The sequence below is a fragment of the Geotrypetes seraphini genome, chromosome 3 (assembly GCF_902459505.1).
Source record: "Geotrypetes seraphini chromosome 3, aGeoSer1.1, whole genome shotgun sequence".
NCBI lineage: Eukaryota > Metazoa > Chordata > Amphibia > Gymnophiona > Dermophiidae > Geotrypetes > Geotrypetes seraphini.
Genome location: NC_047086.1, coordinates 273,023,869 through 273,046,029, shown reverse-complemented (window position 1 = coordinate 273,046,029; position 22,161 = coordinate 273,023,869). Strand labels below are relative to the sequence as shown.

General features: G+C 41.7%; 1 protein-coding gene across 1 annotated transcript in view; it reads left to right on the top strand.

Moving 5' to 3' along the window:
• The window catches only part of HEATR1 (HEAT repeat containing 1), a 693,629-nt gene that overhangs the window by 482,798 nt on the left and 188,670 nt on the right, over positions 1-22,161 (top strand). Inside the window, exons 32-33 of the mRNA XM_033935556.1 lie at positions 1,286-1,449; positions 3,983-4,029. Coding sequence (XP_033791447.1) covers positions 1,286-1,449; positions 3,983-4,029 — 211 coding nt within the window. The remainder of the gene's footprint in view (positions 1-1,285; positions 1,450-3,982; positions 4,030-22,161) is intronic.

Sequence of the window (22,161 nt, the reverse complement as noted above, 5' to 3'; positions counted from 1 at the left end):
GGGTCGCGGGGCTGGATGTACTCAGTCTTCTGGATGTACGCGGCTCTTCTTCTCCCTACCTTCTCTGCTTGCAGCACAGAGCCGAATGGAAGTCTTCCCGACGTCAGCGCTGACGTCGGAGGGGAGGGAGGGCTTAAACAAAGCTTAAACAAAGCCCTCCCTCCCTCCGACGTCAGCGCTGACGTCGGGAAGACTTCCGTTCGGCTCTGTGCTGCAGGCAGGGCAGATAAGGAGAAGGAGAGTAGCCTCGCGGTTCGAGTGGCTACCAAGGGAGAGGGGCGGCCCGCCCCGCCCCGGTTGCAGCACAGCCGGCCAGGTTCCCTTACTTTTGTGGCACTTCCCCGACCGACCGATAACAGCCCGGGTCCGACAATCCTCCCTGCCCTGTAGCCGCGAATCTAAATTACCTTCTTACAGCAGCTGTAAGAAGGTAATTTAGATTCGCGGTTAAGGGCAGGGAGGTTTGTCGGACCGGGGCTGTTGTCGGTCGGTCGGGGAAGTGCCACAAAAGTAAGGGGACCTGGACGGCTGTGCTGCACCCGGGGCGGTAGAGAAGGAGGGGGGGAGAAGGACGCTGAAAGGCCATGGTGAAGACAGGAGGGGGGGGGAAGGACTCAGAAAGCACTTGAAGACAGAGGAGGGAGAAGGACGCTGAAAGCACATGGGGGAATACAAAGGGGTGGAGAAGGACGCTGAAAGGCCATGGTGAAGACAGAGAGGGAGAAGGACCCTGAAAGGACACGGGGAAGATGGGGGGAGAGAAGGATGCTGAAAAGAAATGGGGAAGAGAGAGTGGGAAGAAGACGCTGGCAGGGAAGAAGACAGATGCCAGACTATGGGGGGAGCGGAGAGAAGAAGATGGGTGCCAGACCAATTTGGAAGGGGGAAGAAAGGGAGAGGCACAGTAACAGAGCAAATGGAAGATGCAGAAGGAAGAGAGATAGTGGATGGAATGTGCGGAAGAAGGGGTAGTCTTATACGGCGAGTATATAACAAACTCTATATTTTAACTGTAAAAGTTGGGGGGTCGTCTTATACGCCCAGTCGTCTTATACGCCAGCAAATACGGTAACAAAAGATTTTAAAAAATAAGCCTTTCCTTTCTTTTACTCTCTGGTAGCTGGAATGACTTTTTTTCTATCAAGCAGTGCTTGCTACCACGTACCTTTTCAGCACATAGTGGTATCCTTTGTGCTGGTCACCCACTGTAATTAGTTTTCTTTAACCTGTGGTAAGCCCTTACTGGATTTTGGTATTGATCAGTTATATATATGTGCATTTGTAGATGAGTCTGAAAAGTTGTCACGAGTGCGGAAGGCAAAGGAGAAAGAACCAGACAAGCATCTTTTTAATGTGGCATCGCACTCTGAGAAACAGCTGCGCCACTTCAAGTTCCTGGCGATCTCCTTTCTGGCCCAGCTGCTTGCTTCGTGCAACTTTGTGGGAAGGGTAAGGAAGGCATAGCTCGTTAAAATAAATTTGCTTTCTATTATTTTAGCACAAAGTATTGGATTAACATTGGAAATCAAAGTCCTTTATTTTTACACAATAACAGATTGAGGTGATACAAGCTTCCCTACGCTACTCTCCCTGTTAAAATGTCTTGGCCTTGCTCTGGAGAGAGCATATCTAAGGACGAGAGGGTAATTCAATGTTTATATTTGTGCAGTTATTGAGCTCTGTGCTGAGGCTTCTAGTGGTGTCAGACCTACCTTGTTTACAGAAATGACACTACCGACTCAGGCACCAATGCACAAAGGCTTGCAGTAGAGTCACACCCAAAAATCAGAAGAAGGGATGCTGACTTCCTCCTGTTGCCACTGCAAATTTCCTCCCCCCTTGTATGCCAGCCAAAATCAGCAGGAGGGATGCCCACTCCCTCCTGCCACTGAACAGACCTCCCCCACTCCCCTTCCTAGAAAAAAACATCGGCAGGAGGGATGCCCACTCCCTCCTGCCACCAGATGCCCCCTCCACACACCTGAACTTCCCCAGTACACAGTAGACAGCAGGAGGGATGCCTAGTCCCTCCTGCTAACAGACCCTCCACTCCAAAATTGTAGGCCTTCTCTTTCCCAGTGCATCCTGGGAGTCATGGGGAGGGACTTTAGGCCCTGATTAACTCAGATGCCTAAGGCCCTTCCCATGGGGAGACATTAGGCATCTCAGGCAGTCAGGGCCTTAGGCCTCTATCCGGGGATACAGAGGGAGGAGCCTAAGGCTATGGGAGGGATCTTAGGCATCTGAGCCAATCAAGGCCTTAGGCACCTCCCCGTGCATCCCAGGATGCACTGCAAAGGGGTAGGCCCACCATTTTGGAGTTGCGGTCTTTATGACAGTACTTTGTGCATCAAGCCCTGAGTATTCTGCACACAACAATGTGCCCATAGACCTGGTGATAACTACAAGCTTACACTCATGGTAGATTTGAGCGTCAGTCTCTCTCAGTTCATGAAGGTCACCAAATATCTTTCAGATAATGATGCCTCTTCATTATTTTTAAAATCATGGTGTCCTCCAGTCCCTCGACTTTATTAGTTATTTCCATTGAAAGAATAATGTTGCTTGTGACTTTTTTCCAGTTCAGCGCCAGGTGTATTTTTCAGTCAAGATTATATTTAAGTTTATATTGTGTGGAGTCTGTCCTCCCTTGAATTACTGCTGTTTATCTGTGTTTAAATCTATTTATTAAACTTGGAACTCAGAAAAAATGAAGAGCAAAATAGCCATATTAATAATGATTGAACAATAGTCCAAGTCTGTTTTCTCTTCTTCCCTCTCCTCCAAAAGGAAATCCCCAACCTGTGATAGGAAGCAAACAAATGACACCAAATAACAATAGATGAAAAGGATGGTAACAAACAAGAAATTATGACTGAGGGAGTTGCTTTCTTATACACCTTCAGGAATTGGTCCAATTGTTCAAATACACCTCCTCAAATGCACTGGAAAAAAGAAATACTATAATGAGGGTTTGGTATGAATCTAAAGCTTTTGAAAGCAGTGGGACTTAAACATTAGTTTTCTCATGTGTAACAACATTAGACTGATTTAAAATTTTATCCCCTAATATTCCTGGTTATAAAAGATTTACCTGTGTGTTTTATACAGGCACCTAAAGGTGTAAATCAGAGGTCTTCAAACTTTTCAAGAGAAGGGCCACATAGGGCATTTTAGATTAGCAACTTGGCAGGTTGGGGGACAGAGGGAGTCTGCCTCAGAATTCACTGTGTTTGTCACTGTGCCATCATCACTGGCTGCTAAAGCTTGGGAAGCCTCGTTGCCTTTGCTAATGCCATTCATGAATATATTCCTTTGTGAGCCAGATAGAACTGTGGGCAAGAAAAGTATAGCTGGCCAGAAAAATGAGCTCCATGGGCCATATCATATGGCTGTTTAAAAAAAAAAAAAGTATGCCGAAATGTATACCTTCCTCTCAATACTCACGGTATCCTTGGGTGAAAGGATAGTTGGTGGGGGGGGGGGGGGGGGGTTCTAAGGTTTGTTATTGGAAGTGTTTCTTTTATGAGGGGAAGGTTTGGGAGGATTGTTTCTTAAGATGGTTTTATAGATGACTGTATATCTTCTCTGTAATGTCTTACTGTTGTACTCAGTTTAGTCATCAATAAAAAAACTGCCTAATCTTAAAAAAAAAAAGCTTTGAGAACTTGATTTGAGAAAAGATGAGGGGTTTTTTTTAATAGGGGAAGGTACATTTTGTGGCTATTTAATTGACATAGTGGACTTACCTCTCTATCAGAACATCTGTGCTTTTTGTGAAATTAGCTCAGAAATCTGTTCTTGCCCAGTTGATATTGCCATTATTCATTTCCTCATTTATTGTTGCCCTATCCAATTTTTACAAACCTGCTTTTTCATCAAATAGTTTCATTTTAAAAGTACAGTTCACTGTTTATTACAAGATTAGTAATTCTTCTGAGAGGCATGTAGTTATTAAAATATGTATGTACTTCTGTGTCAGGTGGTGGAATATGAGAAAGCAGAAGAGCTACAGGACATTGAACAGAGGTAAATGGATCACTTTATTGGTGGTTATTGGCTTTAGAAAATAATCCATTTGCATTTAAATTTGTTTTTCTCTGTGCTGTACAGATGTATTTCACATGAAAGGATTTTTTGAACTGATTTTAATGAGGGCGTGGCTTACCGCGCACACAAATGGACGTGTGATCGCGACGCTCCTCTCAACTAGGCAACAAATGATTAAAAATTCTCCCCTTCGAGTTGATTTTTGACAAAAAAATCAATGCTGATTGATAAAACTTATAAATATTTACCAACAGAGAAAATTTGATAATACTTTCTCCGCCGGCACTGAGGAAAGACCTGAGGGGAAGGAGACAAGTAAGACTGTTGTTCTTTTTTTTTGCCGGCTTTTCTCTGTGCTAGTGCGGGCTGTTGAATATATGAACTGGCCAACGGCAAAAGAAAAAAGTAAAAAGAAGACTGAATTTGGTGGGAGGCTGGTGCCGGTCAATTCTGGAGCTGTGGCGGTTGGAAGCAGCCCTCTCCTGACGGTGCTGAGACGGAGCCCTGAGGGCGGAGAGTTAAGGAGAACAGTTACTCTTTTGCCGGTTTCTTTTTGTATTATAAAGAGTGACATTGAAAGTAAAATACAATAAAGGAAGACTATTTGATAAAACTTTCTCCGCCGACACTGAGGAAAGACCTGAGGGGAAGGAGACAAGTAAGACTGTTATTTTTTTTTTTTTTTTTTGCCGGCTTTTCTCTGTGCTAGTGCGGGCTGTTGAATATTTGAACTGGCCAACGGCAAAAGAAAAAAGTAAAAAGAAGACTGATTTTGGTGGGAGGCTGGTGCCGGTCAATTCTGGAGCTGTGGCGGTTGGAAGCAGCCCTCTCCTGACGGTGCTGAGACGGAGCCCTGAGGGCGGAGAGTTAAGGAGAACAGTTACTCTTTTGCCGGTTTCTTTTTGTATTATAAAGAGTGACATTGAAAGTAAAATACAGTAAAGGAAGATTATTTGATAAAACTTTCTCCGCCGACACTGAGGAAAGACCTGAGGGGAAAGAGACAAGTAAAACTGTTGTTTTTTTTTTTTTTTTTTGCCGGCTTTTCTCTGTGCTAGTGCGGGCTGCTGAATATTTAAACTGGCCAACGGCAAAAGGAAAAAGTAAAAAGAAGACTGATTTTGGTGGGAGGCTGGTGCCGGTCAATTCTGGAGCTGTGGCGGTTGGAAGCAGCCCTCTCCTGACGGTGCTGAGACGGAGCCCTGGGGGCGGAGAGTTAAGGAGAACAGTTACTCTTTCGCCGGTTTCTTTTTCTATTATAAAGAGAGACATTGAAAGTAAAATACTGTACAGGAAGACTATTGAGCATTGAATTAGCTAACGACAGAAAGGGGGAAAAAAAAAAAAAAAATTTTCTTCCTTCAGATTTCGGTTTGAGGGCTAGTGCCTGTCAAAGATAAAAATATGACAGTTTGATGTAGCCCTCCCCTGCCGGTGTTAAAGCAAAGCCTTGAGGATAAAAAGCCGGTTGTGCTGAAAGATATCAAAAACAACTGGGGAGAAATAAAATAGGCGAAAACTGTGGCAACCGATACTACCCTCCACCTGCCGAAACTAAAATAAAATAAAGCCCTGAGGGAAAAGACCACGGTAAACTAACATTGAACTAGCCAACGACAAAAAAGAAAAAATAAAAGCTTCCTACATTCAAATTAATTTTGGAGAAAGGATAGTGCCTGTCAGTCTGAAATTAAGGCAGTTTGAAATAGCGCCGGTTTTGAAGAGAAATCCTGAGGGTAAGGACAGAAACCCTGAAGGAAGACAGAAATTTCACTGAGCATACAGATTGAGGAGAAGGTAAAATCTGTAAAAATATAAAAATAAGTTCAGGAATATGGCAAGTACCAGACAAAATAAAAATGAGGCTGGTATGTCAGCAAAAAGACAGAAGCAGGATCAAATTACACCAAGTAAGATCCCACTTCCTGCTGAAGAACCTGATATATTGAGTAAAGCAGAAGTTATGGAAGAACTGAGACAGATTAAACAAATGCTTAAAGAGACTGTGACCAACATGGCTGAAATGAAAGAAGAAATACTAAATATCCATAGACAAATGGAAGTAAATAATAAAAGAACAACTGTCTTAGAAACTAAAATGGAGGTCATAGAAGGTGAAGCAAACAGATGCAAAAATGACAGTCTGGAACTGAATAAATTGAAAGATCAACTGGAAGACTATGAAAACCGAGGAAGAAGAAAAAATATTAAACTTTTTGGAATACAAGAAAACTTGGAAGGGAAAAATGCTATACAATTTCTAGAAAACTTAATTCCAAAAATACTACAACTGGATCTAAAACAACCACTAGAAATAGAAAGGGCGCATAGGATCCCAGTAAAAAATATAGAAAACCAAGGCAGACCAAGACCACTAATATTCAAAATGCTTAGATACCAACAAGCAATAGAAATATTAAATGCTGCCAAAAAAGACAAAAATCTAAATTACAAAGGATCCAGAATATGGTTTTTGCCGGATTTTGCTAAAAACACAGCAAATAAAAGAAAGAGACTATTAGACATGAGACCTCAATTAAAAGAAAAAGGATATAAATACGGATTATATTATCCGGCAAAAATGAGAGTATCATCTGGAGATAAATCTTTGTATTTTGAAGATCCAGAAAAACTAAAAACCTTTCTTTCAAAATCAGAACCTATGTCATTTTAACATAAAATATCAAGATAGGTTTTGATGACATTGTGAAAAATTATAAAAATATGAGACATTGAAATACTGAAGAAAGAAAAATATGAACTAAAGAAAAGACAATAAAAATATAAAGAGAGAAAGTATAAGATATAGGAAAATATCAATACCATATTAAATATATGTTTAAGATAAAATTTTACGATGTAAATTATAATACTAGGGAAATATAAATTAAAAATTGATGAATGAATAAAGATATATTAATGAAATGTTAGGAGTAAAAAATGACTAAAGATATTAAAGATTAATATAGATAGATAGAAGGGGATATTGATTGAATATTGGTTGCCTAGAGGGGAGGGGAATGTTCGGGTTGCAGTTCCAATGTGTGTTCTTAAGCAGTCATTATATTGGGTGGGAAAGGGAGGGAAAAAGATGGTATTTATTAGAATGATTAAGGAGAAAGTAAATAAGGGAATGGATAATTCAAGGGTAAATATGTGTGTCATAGAAAATATTTTTTGGATTTTAAATATGAAAGAAGAAGGGAAAAAGATTATACTGATAAGTTTTAAAATATATAATGTCTTTTAAGATATACTCTATTAATGTCAATGGCCTGAATCATGTAATCAAAAGAAAAAAGATATTAGCATTTTTAAAAAAGCAAAATGCGGATATTTACTGTCTGCAAGAGACCCATCTTAATACAAAAGAATCACAGAAACTAATGGGTGGGTGGGTAAAAGAATGTTTTTTTGCTCCAGCAGAGGGTAAAAAAGCAGGGGTAGCAATTCTTATAAATAAAAAATGTATGGCCAAGTTTAAGGTAATAAATTCAGACCCACATGGAAGATGGATACATGTTGATATAGGTATGGGAAATAATGCCCTGACGTTGTTTAATATATATGCCCCTAATTCGAATCAATCAGAATTTTTTAAAAAATTACAGAATATGTTATTACCACTGGCCGCTTCTAATTTAGTGGTGGCTGGAGATTTTAATGCTGTAATGGATCCATTATTGGATAAAAAACCAAGTAAAAGTATAAAATCTTTAGGTTTAGATAATCTGGCTCAATCATGCGATTTAAAGGATATATGGCGTATTCTTCATTTTAATGATCAGGAATTTTCATTTTGTTCACAGGTTCATAAATCATTTTCAAGAATAGATTATATTTTTGTTTCAACAAATGAAGTGCAACAGGTGATTAAAGCTTCCATAGATCCTATTATTATTTCGGATCATGCGGGAATATGGATAGAATTACAATTGGATAAATTGGAAAAGGGTAGACCTCTTTGGAGATTTGATAATGCACTGCTTGTGGATGATAAATTTTTGGAAAATTTTAAAACACAAATTAATGATTTCTTTCAAATGAATTTAGTGGAGGATACATCTATTGAGAATGTATGGGATGCATTTAAAGCAACTATGAGGGGTAATATTATATCATATTCAGCTTTTATTAGGAAACAAAATAAAATTCAATATATAGAATTAGAAAAAGAAATCAAAATATTAGAAGCTAAATTGATAAACAAATGGGAAAATGAGATATTGCAAGCTCTTTTGAAAGCAAAAGGTAAATATAATGAAATATCTTCAAAAATGATAAGAAGAGATTTGTTTTCCAAACAAGCAGTGTATTATGGAAATTCTAATAAGGCGGGGAGATTATTGGCAAATTATCTTAAAGCAAAAAAAAGGAAAACTAATGTTAATGGGATAAAAGATGATAATGGTACAATAACAAATCAAACAGATATAATTTTAAAACAATTTCTAAAAATTTTATAAGATCTGTATTCTTCCGAGCCTTATTTGGAGAGACAAAAAGATGGTAAAAATTTTTTAGATTTAATTAATGGACCTAAGGTTCCTGATCATATAAAACGGAGTTTAGATGAACCTATATCATTAAAAGAATTAGAAACAGCATTGAGATCTCTTAGAGTTGGATCCGCTCCAGGTGGTAATGGTTATACAGTAGAATTTTATAAAACATTTCAAAATATCCTTTCCCCACATTTACTAAATTTATATCAAACACAACTTATAAAAGGTGATATTAAAGGTACTATGGCTGAATCAATAATAATTGTTCTGCCTAAGCCAAATAAAGATCCTACTTTGGTTTCAAAACTACAGGCCTATATCTTTAATAAATGTAGATAATAAACTTTTGGCGAAAATTTTGGCTTTGAGATTAGCCAAAGCTCTCCCACATATATAGATATGCATCAGACGGGTTTCGTTGCTAAAAGACATTCCTCCAATAACTCTAGATTATTGTTTCATATGTTAAATTTATCAAAAAAAATAGATGAACCGACTTTTACAGTTTCCTTGGATGCAGAAAAAGCGTTTGATAGGGTAGAATGGAATTTATGTATCAAGCTTTAGAATGGTTTGGTATAGTTCTGGATTTATACAAATGGTAAAAACTTTGTATAGCTTCCCGATTGCAAGATTAAATATAATAATATGATATCTGATGGATTTCAATTGCGAAGGGGAGTTAGACAGGGTTGTCCTTTATCTCCATTGTTATTGATGATTATATTAGAACCCTTATTGTTAGCAATACAGCAAACGGGGGAGATACAGGGTATTCCATATTCAGATAATGGAATATAAAATTTCGGCTTATGCTGATGATATTTTGCTTTATTTGAAAAATCCGGAATCTACCTTATCTTCTTTATTGGAATTAATTGATAAGTTTGGTAAATTTTCAGGTTATAAAATTAATTGGAATAATCTGAAATTATACCCTTAAATGTTCATTGTGTAAAGGACTATTTAAAGATTTTCCGTTCATATGGAAGGAAGAAGGATTTAAATATCTTGGCATTCAAGTTAAAAATACAATTGAAGATACCGTAAAAGAAAATGAAAAAATTTGTATTAAAAAAAGTTACGGAGTTGTAGTGAGCAATGGAACCCTTTACATATTTCTTGGTGGGGGAGAGTTCAAACTATTAAAATGATGATCTTGCCTGTAGTTTGCTACCAAATGAGTATGATACCTATTTATTTTCAGGGGTCCTTTTATAAAAAGCTTAATAGTATTTTAACGAAATTTCTTTGGCTTGGTAGAACACCTAGAATAGCTTTAGTAACTTTGCAAAAATCAATTAAGGAGAGAGGGGTAAATTTTCCAAATTTTTATAGGTACCATCAAGCCTATATTCTACGTCAGGGTATGTATTGGATCCTCCCAGAACTTATAGATAATGCACCAGATTGGTTATATTTGGAATGGCGCCTTATGTTTCCCCTAAATTTAGTTCACCTTCCAAGTATTAACATGCAGAGAAAATAAAATATTAATGGATACTTGGAAAACGTTGAGATTTATAAGTAAATTAACACCTATCCCAATAAACAAATCAACTAATCAATCTCTATGGATAAACTCCAAGATCAAAATTGGCGGAGCTCAAATCCTTTGGAAGAACTGGATTATTGCAGGCATTAGATCTCTAGATGACGTTATTTCAGAAGGTAAACTGCTGGATTTTTCACAATTGCAACATAGATTTGGTCTTAGTAAAACACAAAGTTTTAAATGGTTGCAGTTGAAGCAGGCCATTCAGGTAGGGTTCCCTGAATGGAAAACATTAAATAATCAATATAGTTTAAAGGTTCTTATGTTACAAGCAGACTTCCTATGGACATCAAGCCGCATTGTGGTATAAATTAATATCTGGATATTTGAATAAAAAACCAAAAAATGGTCTAAGAGATATTTGGAACATTGAGATTAAGCATCAAATTAATGCATCTCAATGGCCACTAATTTGGTCTTGGAGAATGAGATGTACAGTGTCAGCATCTATGAGACAAACTTGGTTCTTTTTATTACATAGAGCTTTTTGGGACCCCTACACGTTTGCAAAAATTAGACAGTTCTAAGTCCAATAAATGCTGGCACTGTAATCTGGAACCAGGGACATTAGATCACTTACTGTATCATTGTCCCTACATTAAAAGTTTTTGGAATTCAATTTGGCCACAAATTAATAAATTGATGGAAAATCATATAGCAATATCATATGATACAGTATTATTTGGAATGATGATGAGGAAAAAAAGTCAAATTTCACCAGAAAATAACAAGCTTTTATTAATTATGACAGGGGCTGCCATTCAGCATATAACCAATAATTGGAAGAATTATAATAACCTAAATTATACATTTTGGTGGAATACAATATGTCATATATTTAAAATGGAAAGAACAATAGCAATACAAAGAGGGACATATACTAAATTTATAAAAATATGGGGGCCATTGACAAAATACTGCAATGAATAAATAGTAGGATTTTTCTTCTTCTTCTCTTCTTTTAAATATCTTCTTTGTGACACACATAGAGGGGGGGGTAGTGAAAATAAAATTTACATAATAGGCTATAATATGATATACAATATGTAATGTATGATTAAAAAGTAATAGAAGGGTGGGGGGAGGGAGAGGGGGAAAAATATATTTAGAATATGATGAATTAGATATAAAAGTGATATTGTGTATTTATCAATTGTATTTTAATATTTTGTACACTTTATGTAAAACTTGAAAATAAAAAATAATAAGGAAGAAAAAAAAAAAGAACTGATTTTAATTCACTGGAAAATGTAAATGTTGGTCTATTCGATTTTAAGCTAAGTAATCATGTATACTGGCTGGAAACTTTGTGACCTAAGGGCTGCCGTGTGAGTGGACTGCTGGGCACGATGGATCACTGGTCTGACCCAGCAGTGGCAATTCTTATATCCCGCTTTTTTCCTCTGGCGCAGGAGTGTCAGCAGCTGTTGGGGGAAGCCCTGGCTGCTCAGGTGACCCGGCACAATTTAAAAAAACCCAAAAAACCCTGCCTAGTGATGATGTAGTGATTGTGGAAGATATGCAGGATTGCCAGGTGGCTGTGCTTCTCCACATTTGTTTTACAATAGCCAATGTAGGTGTGCTGGCTCCTGTAGGATGTCACTTGTGGTACGCGAATACAAACGCTGGAAACTGAGAAGGTAGAGCCTCCTCCTCAGCTTCTGAGGGCTGGGATGGACTACTTGGTGGATGGTGTCTAGAACATTTTAAAAAATAAATAATTTGTTTTTTAATGTACTGTCAGGTGTTGGAGTATTCTATTTCGGCCCTTCGAATGCTTTGAGGCTTGGCAGTGGGCTGGTGTTTCCACCTTCACAACAACTTTCATCCTGCTACCTTTTCAGGATCAGTAGTTTTATGGCAGGGGTCTGGATGCCCTAAGGAGTTCAATTTGGGGCCAGTCATCTGTATTCCTTCCTGGATAGAGTGTGAGCCCAGGTGTCTACGTGTCCTCTTTTCATGGCTCTGTATGGACTTTCAGGACTTCTGGCATTCCCCCCCTCCTCCTCATCACGGAAATATTTTACGAATTCCCGATGTTGGTGTGTGGGCTGTAGGCATTCTCAGCCTTCCTCTGTCTATCCTACCTGCGTGACACGTTGCCACCAGGGAGCTAAGGGTCCCTCTGTGGACATGCTGTTTTGGCATGTCTATGTTATATGTGATAATCGGAGGGAAACAAGATTTTATGTGTGTAATATGGAAACCGCATAGTTGTATGCGGTATATAAATTTTTAAATTAATAAATAAATAGGGAGTCAGCTGTTGGAGTTTCTGCCTGCCAGGATGCGCATTGTGGCAGACCAGTGGGTCTTGGCAATTCTTCAGTCAGGCTGCAAGCTGGACTTTGGTCTCTGTCAGACTGGTTTTTGTCTTCTCCTGCCAAGAGGCCAGACAAAGCGTAAAGTCCGGGCTACTGTTCAGCGCTTGCTGGATATTCAAGCAATGGAGATGGTGCCAATTGAATTTTCGGGCTCTGATAGATAATCTGTTTTCTTTATCGTACCAGAGACAGTGTCAGAAGTTTGGAGACCTGTTCTTCACCTGCAACATGGGAATGCAGCTCTCAAGGTTAGGTGGGTGGAGACCATGTGGTCAGTCATTGCAGCAGTGACTCCTTAGGAGTTTTCTTTCAGCTCTGCCATTTGGTTGGTGACAGTGCCCCGGCAGCCCACCAATGTGATGGTAGTAATGGAAGCTCATCTGTGATGGGGTTGAAAATCCACCAGTATCTAGGCGACTAGTTAGACCAGACATGGGCAAACTATGGCCCGTGGACCAAATCCGGCCCGTTTAGCTTTTTAACCCAGGCCGCGACGTCAGAGGTGGCTATAATTTGCCCTTGTCTGCAGCGTAAGATAGGGTTTCTAAGTGCGCGGTACACGGGCCGCTCTTCTGCTCACTGCCACCGTTCACCCACTATATTTACTTACAGCTCCACTGTTGCCGCAGTGAAGGGAAGAAAAGGCCAGGTGCATACCCACAAGCCGTCTCCCGACGTCAATTCTGACGTTGGAGAGAAGGTCCGGGATTGGCTGGCATAGGAAGGAGGCACTGGGGCACCATGGACAAAGGAAGGAGGCACTGGGGGCACTAAGGACATAGGAAGGGACACTAAGGACATAGGAAGGAGGCACTGGGGGCACCAAGGACATAGGAAAGAGGCACTGGGGCACCATGGACATAGGAAGGAGGCACTGGAGCACTAAGGACATAGGAAGGAGGCACTGGGGCACCAAGGACATAGGAAGGAGGCAATGGGGCACCAAGGACACAGGAGGGAGGCACAATGCGCAAAAAGAAAATTTGCAAGGATTCAGCAGCTGGCAGCCGTGGGAGTGCTGTTTCCTTCTGCAGCATCAGACCCCCCCTCCCCCACCACGCCCCCCTCCCCTCTGTCGCCCGGCTCCTCTGTCAAATTTAAGAACCTATTGTGGCCCATGGGTCAAAAAGTTTGCCCACCCCTGAGTTAGAGCGCCCTTGTTGGAAGGGGAGCGCTCCAAGGTGGAAAAGCTGCTCCGGGTACGGGAAATCCTGGGCTGGATTGTCAGCTTCAAGAAATTCCATCTGACACCCATGCATTCGCTGGAGTGCCTAAGAAATTCGGTTCATTATGGCGGCGGGCCGCATTTCCATGCCTGTGCCTCGCAGTCAGGAGCTGTGTGTGAAGTTTTTCGATCTGGTGAACAAGTCAGCGCCTTCGGCGTGGGACTGCCTGCAGGTTCTGGGTTCCATAGTGGCCACGCTGAGCCCTCCTCTGAGCTGCCTTAGAGATGAAACAGCTGTGAACTATGAAGGCCAAAACAAGCATGATCTTGTGGCTTCACCCTCAGTCGCGCTGCCAGGATGTTCCGTTACACATTGCCTCCTGGATTGTTGTTACCACGGTTACCAGCCTTCGGGGCTGAGGGGGACTTACTGTGATTGTGGTCCCCTTCAGGGCTGTTGGACTCCATCACAGAGGGAGTGGTCCATCTACCGGCTGGAGCTCTGGTCCATTTGTTTGATCCTGAAAGAATTGCAGAGATCTCTGAAAGGAGAGGCTGTCTGGGTCTTTCTGACAGTGCGACGGCAATGGCCTCTGTCTCTTAGCTGGGAAGAACCATGCATTCTCCCTTGGCCCACCTTCTTTTCCTTTTGGCAGAGCGTCATTTCTGGGCACTTCTGTGGCCAGAGTAGTCATCATCCAAGAGGACTTCTTCAACCATCCGACTATGGTTCCCAGAAAGTGGCCCTGTCACTTCAGACGTTTTGGGCATTCATATGATGCTGGGGGATTGCTCCCACAGCAACTTCATGGTCAAGACTCAATGAAAAATAAGTAAATAAATAAATACACACATACTTAAATAAAAAAGCCACGTTTCTTCCGTTGCAGCTATGATCCCAGCAGCAGTGAGGTTCGATGCTCTTGAGTGGCCGTGGCCTCCAGATGTTCTTCTACCATCTTTATGCCCTGGCCGATGTTCAACTGGGTCCTTCAGAGGATTGCGACTCTGCTATGTGTCCATACAGTGCTGTGTAAATGTTTTGGGATAATAGTTTGTTTTTGGATAATAGAGTAATTTGTGAGCTTATTGGCCAGGGTACTTTTTCTGCTGCTTTATCAAAACTAAGTTATTTGTCTGACAGTAGAATTGCCTGAAGTGGAATTGTAAACTAATTCAATGGATTGGAAATATCATATATAATGAATATAACATGTCTTGATGCTGTATACCCCAAGGATGAACATAGTAGAGTCTTGTGTTAACAAATGCTTTAAAAAAGCAAGATTCCATGGGGGCAGAGCTTACCCAAGATGGCGGTCTGAGAGTATCTGCGGAGACGCCATTGCGCTCGTGGTGAAGGTTCCCTAGGTGCCATGGTGAAAAGGAAGTTGAAAATTCGGGTGTTTCCAGTCGAGGCAGCGGCAACATTGGGCCCGATGGATGTCTTCGTGGAACGTGGCTTATGAACTTTACAGCCGGAGGTTTCCACGGCTGGAGAGACCGCGCAAGCTGAGGCGCGGGATATCTCCTTCGAGGCTGTCATTCTCTCTCCGAATGAGCAAAGACTGCCTAGCTGTCCCATTGCGACGGAGGAGTCGTTTTTCAACATGCCGGCTCGGGATGCCCTCTTGCTGTCCTCTCAGAGTGGGTGGACCGACCCTGGAAGGGGGAAGAAGGAGCTTTCAAGATCGTAGCAAGCGGTGATTAGAACCCAGCAAGCTCAAGGAGACTCTTTAAGCACTCAGGAGGCTACAGGTATTTTGGGAGCCCAAGAAGTTTCTTTGATATCTGAAGTGGTCACTGGTACTGTGGGCACAGCAGGGAATCCTGGAACTGAAATTGTTCCCTTGCAAAGGCCTAAGGTAATCACAATGGAATCCATATGGGAGGCCATATCAAATATGCAAACTTCACTGGGGAGTCAAATCCAACAATTATCCTCACGCTGTACTAATGTTCTTTCAGAAAATTTGGAACTCAAAAATAAAGTATCAAGTCTGGAGAATAAAACGTGTGACATTGAGATTAAAGTAAAAACTTTGGAAGTACAAGCTCTGACTTGGGTCAAGGACAGTGTTAGTTTGCACTTTAAACAAGAAATGCTGGAAAACTTTGTTAGGAGAAGTAATCTCCGGATTATCAATTTTCCGAAAGTACAACCTATAACTGCCCTAGCTATGTTTAAAAGATATTTGTCAGAAATTTTGAAGGTACCAGAAACCTCGTACCTGGTGATAGGTCTCTTAGTTATCCCCTCTGCTTTCTTACAGTTGTATCGCAAAATACAAGTTCAGCGTCGCGGCAGGAAACAGCCATGCTGAGCAGTGAGCTCAGCACGTACACAGCAAGGCTTTCAGCTGTGTACGTGCTGAGCTCACTGCTCAGCATGGCTGCGACGTCAGACTTGTAAGCTGCATGCCTGCATCGCCAGAATTTAGGTAGGCCTGTTTTCATCCCTGTGGGAGTCCCGTGGGCCAGGGGGCGTCTCCGTGGGAGTCCCGTGGGCCAGGGGGCGTACCCGCGGGATTCCCGTGATCCCCGTTCCCGTGCAGACCTCTAGTCTGTACCCTTGGGAGCAGTCTCGCCCCAGGTTCGGCCACAGTGGACTTGAGAGGCTTGTCCCAGGTTCTCCGCATTGGGCTTGAGCACAAACTGTGCAGTTCTATCCAGAACTGGAGCTGACTACATTCCTTACCCCATGATGTTGTGGTGCTCCAGTTGGGGTCTGAGGGCCCAGTTCCACATCAGGGACTAGACAGCAGTCTGAAGAAATATGCCATCTGTTGGACTCTAGACTTGTCTGTGGCAGAAATATTCTCTCCCCTCTGATTAGAGGATTCTCTATGCAGCTCTGGCACAGTGAGTAAGATTGCAGCCTATGGAGAAAATTGGGGGGGGGGAGTCCTTAAACGGCATTTTTAAAGGTTTCTGAGGTTAGGGATCAGGTCTCCCACCTCCCAAAACCCTTTCCCTGCATTTTTTGTGTTTACATTTTTTTCTCCACAGGCAATTCTAGGTGCCAGAATCGATAGTGTGGCGGCCATCTTAGATTTAAAAGCCTCCATCTGCTTCAATACCCCTTGTTTTTGACAAAACAGTTTGGATGGACTCCTTAGGTGGAGGTAGTTCCGATTCATGCCACATTTGGGATGGATACCTAACTGAAAGGGGTCATTGTTGCACATGCTGCGTAGCGCTTGAGGGGGGGGGGGGGGAGCTTCAGACTTGCCTCCCCTTATGCTTTTGGGGGCTTAGGTGCTCAGCTGGAGCATTTTCTGAGCCAGAAATTCTGGCAGGAGCTGGAGAAAGTGGATGATGTCCCTGACGAAGTACAGCTGCATGCTGATGGACAAGCACCAGAAGCCAGCATGGGAGACCCTGCCAGGACCCTCTGAGCAACCTGGACAGTGGTTCTCTCCCAAATTTATATACATGATATATAAAGCTTTTTTCAATTTCAAAAGCTGGCCTAACCCTTTGAGATCCTTGGTGAACCTCTTTCTCACTTCTCCTGCAGGGAAGCCAGATAAGGTAACCTGAGTAACATAGTAACATACATAGTAACATAGTAGATGACGGCAGAAAAAGACCCGAATGGTCCATCCAGTCTGCCCAACCTGATTCAATTTAAAATTTATTTATTTTTTTTTTCCTTCTTAGCTATTTCTGGGCAAGAATCCAAAGCTTTACCGGGTGTTTAACTTTCGTAAACTAAATGTATTACCACATTCTGATGGTTTTTAAATTGTACATCGCTTAGATATTGTTATAAGCGATTCATCAAATGAATATTAAACTTGAAACTTAAACTTGAAACTATTATGCTTGGGTTCCACCTGCCGAAATCTCTGTTAAGACTTGCTCCAGCCCATCTACACCCTCCCAGCCATTGAAGCCCTCCCCTGCCCATCCTCCACCAAACGGCCATACAGACACAGACCGTACAAGTCTGCCCAGTAACTGGCCTAGTTCAATATTTAATATTATTTTCTGATTCTAAATCTTCTGTGTTCATCCCACGCTTCTTTGAACTCAGTCACAGTTTTACTCTCCACCACCTCTCTCGGGAGCACATTCCAGGCATCCACTACCCTCTCCGTAAAGTAGAATTTCCTAACATTGCCCCTGAATCTACCACCCCTCAACCTCAAATTATGTCCTCTGGTTTTACCATTTTCCTTTCTCTGGAAAAGATTTTGTTCTACGTTAATACCCTTTAAGTATTTGAATGTCTGAATCATATCTCCCCTGTCTCTCCTTTCCTCTAGGGTATACATATTCAGGGCTTCCAGTCTCTCCTCATATGTCTTCTGGCGCAAGCCTCCTATCATTTTCGTCGCCCTCCTCTGGACCGCCTCAAGTCTTCTTACGTCTTTCGCCAGATACGGTCTCCAAAACTGAACACAAAACTCCAAGTGGGGCCTCACCAATGACCTGTACAGGGGCATCAACACCTTCTTCCTTCTACTGACTACGCCTCTCTTTATACAGCCCAGAATCCTTCTGGCAGCAGCCACTGCCTTGTCACACTGTTTTTTCGCCTTTAGATCTTCGGACACTATCACCCCAAGGTCCCTCTCCCCGTCCGTGCATATCAGCTTCTCTCCTCCCAGCATATACGGTTCCTTCCTATTATTAATCCCCAAATGCATTACTCTGCATTTCTTTGCATTGAATTTTAGTTGCCAGGCATTAGACCATTCCTCTAACTTTTGCAGATCCTTTTTCATATTCTCCACTCCCTCTTCGGTGTCTACTCTATTACAAATCTTGGTATCATCTGCAAAAAGGCACACTTTTCCTTCTAACCCTTCAGCAATGTCACTTACATACATATTGAACAGGATTGGCCCTAGCACCGAACCCTGAGGGACTCCACTAGTCACCTTTCCTTCCTTCGAGCGACTTCCATTAACCACCACCCTCTGGCGTCTGTCCGACAGCCAGTTTCTGACCCAGTTCACCACTTTGGGTCCTAACTTCAGCCCTTCAAGTTTGTTCAACAGCCTCCTATGAGGAACTGTATCAAAGGCTTTGCTGAAATCCAAGTAAATTACATCTAGCATATGTCCTCGATCCAGCTCTCTGGTTACCCAATCAAAAAATTCAATCAGGTTCGTTTGGCACGATTTACCTTTTGTAAAGCCATGTTGCCTCGGATCCTGTAACCCATTAGATTCAAGGAAATACACTATCCTTTCTTTCAGCAACACTTCCATTATTTTTCCAACAACTGAAGTGAGGCTCACCGGCCTGTAGTTTCCTGCTTCATCCCTGTGACCACTTTTATGAATAGGGACCACATCCGCTCTCCTCCAATCCCCAGGAATCACTCCCGTCTCCAGAGATTTGTTGAACAAGTCTTTAATAGGACTCGCCAGAACCTCTCTGAGCTCCCTTAGTATCCTGGGATGGATCCCGTCTGGTCCCATCGCTTTGTCCACCTTCAGTTTTTCAAGTTGCTCATAAACACCCTCCTCCGTGAACGGCGCAGAATCTACTCCATTTTCTCGTGTAACTTTGCCAGACAATCTCGGTCCTTCTCCAGGATTTTCTTCTGTGAACACAGAACAGAAGTATTTGTTTAGCACATTTGCTTTCTCCTCATCAATCTCCACATATTTGTTCCCAGCATCTTTTAGCCTAGCAATTCCATTTTTTATCTTCCTCCTTTCACTAATATATCTGAAAAAAATTTTATCTCCCTTTTTTACATTTTAGCCATTTGTTTTTCCGCCTGTGCCTTCGCCAAACGTATCTCCTCTCTTGGCTTCTTTCAGTTTCACCCTGTAGTCCTTTCTGCTCTCCTCTTCTTGGGTTTTTTTATATTTCATGAACGCCAACTCTTTCGCCTTTATTTTCTCAGCCACTAGGTTGGAGAACCATATCGGCTTCCTTTTTCTCTTGTTTTTATTGATTTTCTTCACATAAAGGTCCGTAGCCATTTTTATCGCTCCTTTCAGCTTAGACCACTGTCTTTCACTTCTCTTATGTCCTCCCATCCTAACAGCTCTTTCTTCAGGTACTTTCCCATTGCATTAAAGTCCGTACGTTTGAAATCTAGGACTTTAAGTATCGTGCGGCCGCTCTCCACTTTAGCCGTTATATCAAACCAAACCGTTTGATGATCGCTACTACCCAGGTGAGCACCCACTCGAACATTAGAGATACTCTCTCCATTTGTGAGGACCAGATCCAATATCGCTTTTTCCCTTGTGGGTTCCATCACCATTTGTCTGAGCAGAGCCTCTTGAAAGGCATCCACAATCTCCCTACTTCTTTCCGATTCTGCAGACGGAACATTCCAGTCCGCATCCGGCAGGTTGAAATCTCCCAACAGCAGAACCTCCTCTTTCCTTCCAAACTTTTGGATATCCACAATCAGATCCTTATCAATTTGCTGCGATTGAGTCGGAGGTCTGTAGACTACACCCACGTAGATAGAAGTTCCATCTTCTCTTTTCAGAGCAATCCATATCTCTTCTTCCTCTCCCCAGGTCCCTTGCATTTCGGTTGCTTGGATATTGATCTTTACATAGAGAGCTACTCCTCCACCTTTATGACCATCTCTGTCCTTCCTAAAAAGATATATCCCGGTATGTTTGCATCCCATCCATGTGATTCACTGAACCATGTCTCTGTGATAGCAACAATATCTAGATCTGCCTCTAATATCAGGGTTTGCAGATCATGAACTTTGTTGCTTAGACTGCGAGCATTTGTGGTCATCGCTTTCCAGCTATTTTTCAGCGATAATCTCCTTTTTTGTATGGATTTTTGTGTCGTTTCACTTTCCGTTGCAATACTAAGAAATGAGTTGCTGATATTGCTTATGTTGCAGCCTTTACTACTATCACATCTTTTCTTTTGCTGGGGGTGGTCTCTATAATTGTCCTTCTTCCATACACCACCCCCACCTTCTAGTTTAAATGCCTAGAAAAATATTGTCTAAATTTCTCTGCAAGGTTTCTTTTTCCTGCTGTAGTAATATGTAGCCCATCAGTGCAATATAGCTTCTTGTCCTTCCATGTATTTCCCCATCCTCCTATGTACCTGAAGCCTTCTTGATGACACCAGGCTCTGAGCCATCTATTAAAGTCCTCTGTGTTTTTCACTCTTTGCTCTCCTTTTCCATATGCAGGCAGTATCTCAGAAAAAGCTAAAGTCTTTACAAAAGGTTTCACGCCCTCACCAAGCTCCCGAAAAGCTTTCTGTGCTGCAAGTGTGGAGTTGTTGGCCAGGTCATTTGTTCCCAGATGGATAACAACATCAGTGTTAAAATCCTTAGTTTCTTCCTTAATTATAGTCAGTATTTGCCTGGAACTCCTGGTAGCTGAGGATCCTGGAAGACATTTCACTATTTTGGTCTCCTCGCCCTGTGTTCCAAGGTTAATGCCTCTGATGATGGAATCCCCCAACAGTAATAGTTTTCTGTTTTTGGCTTTTTTATTTGTACTTAGGGTGCGCTTGTTCTCTTGAGTTACCTTCATTGGTTCCAGTCCCACCTCCCTTCTGTTTTCCTGAGTATCGCAGTGCACTAGTGGAGCGAAGGAATTCTGTAGAGGTAATATTAGTGAAGGTGGATGTTTCTGTGTTACATGTCGCAGTCTTCCTGAGCCTACTGTGACCCACTTATTCCTGGGCTGTTTTATTCTTTGAGGTAGAGGTGGTAAGTTGGTATGATTTTGTGGAGTGATGGAAGCTGCTTTAATTGTATTCAATTCCTGTTTAAGTTTGCAGAGCTCCTCCTTAATACTGGCAAGTTGAAGACAGATGGGGCAAGCCTTAAGCCTCCAAATAGTATGTCTTGGAATTAAAGCACCACAGTGATTGCATAGAATAAAGGTCATCTTGATTGGTTGTGAAGTGACTTGATTTGAGTAGTCCTGATTATATGGGTCTCTATATATGAATAGTGGTCCCTGGGGTTGGTGGGACTATAAGTAAGACTACTAGTAAGGCAGAAATATAGGCTCTATACTACCTAAAACACAGTATTTTAAACAAAACTGCAGGTTCTATCAGTGCTACCCTAAAACACAGGATTTATAACAGGATTTTCCCTACTTTAGTCACACTGAGCCACAGGCACCAGAAATATAGACTTTATACCATCTAAAACACAGTATTTTAAACAAAACTGCAGGTTCTATCAGTGCTACCCTAAAACACAGGATTTATAACAGGATTTTCCCTACTTTAGCATACCACCTAAAACACCAGCAGTGCAGTGCAGTGCAGCAGTGGTTCAGAGGCTCATTGCTCTTGGAGCCATAGAACCCATATTACAAAGAGAATGGGACTTGGGCAGATACTCCATATACTTCATTATGCCCAAAAGAGATTCAGAAGACTGGAGACCAATTCTGGATCTAAAGTCAGTCAATGCAGCCCACCAGATCCCCCACTTCTGCATGAAGAAGGTACAGTCGGTCATTGCCTCAGTGGCGCCAGAGGAATACCTTACCTCTCTTGATGTAACAGAGGCATACTTTCATATTCTCATCTTTCCAGCTCACAAAAAGTTCTTGAGGTTCCATATTCTGGACAAGTATTTCC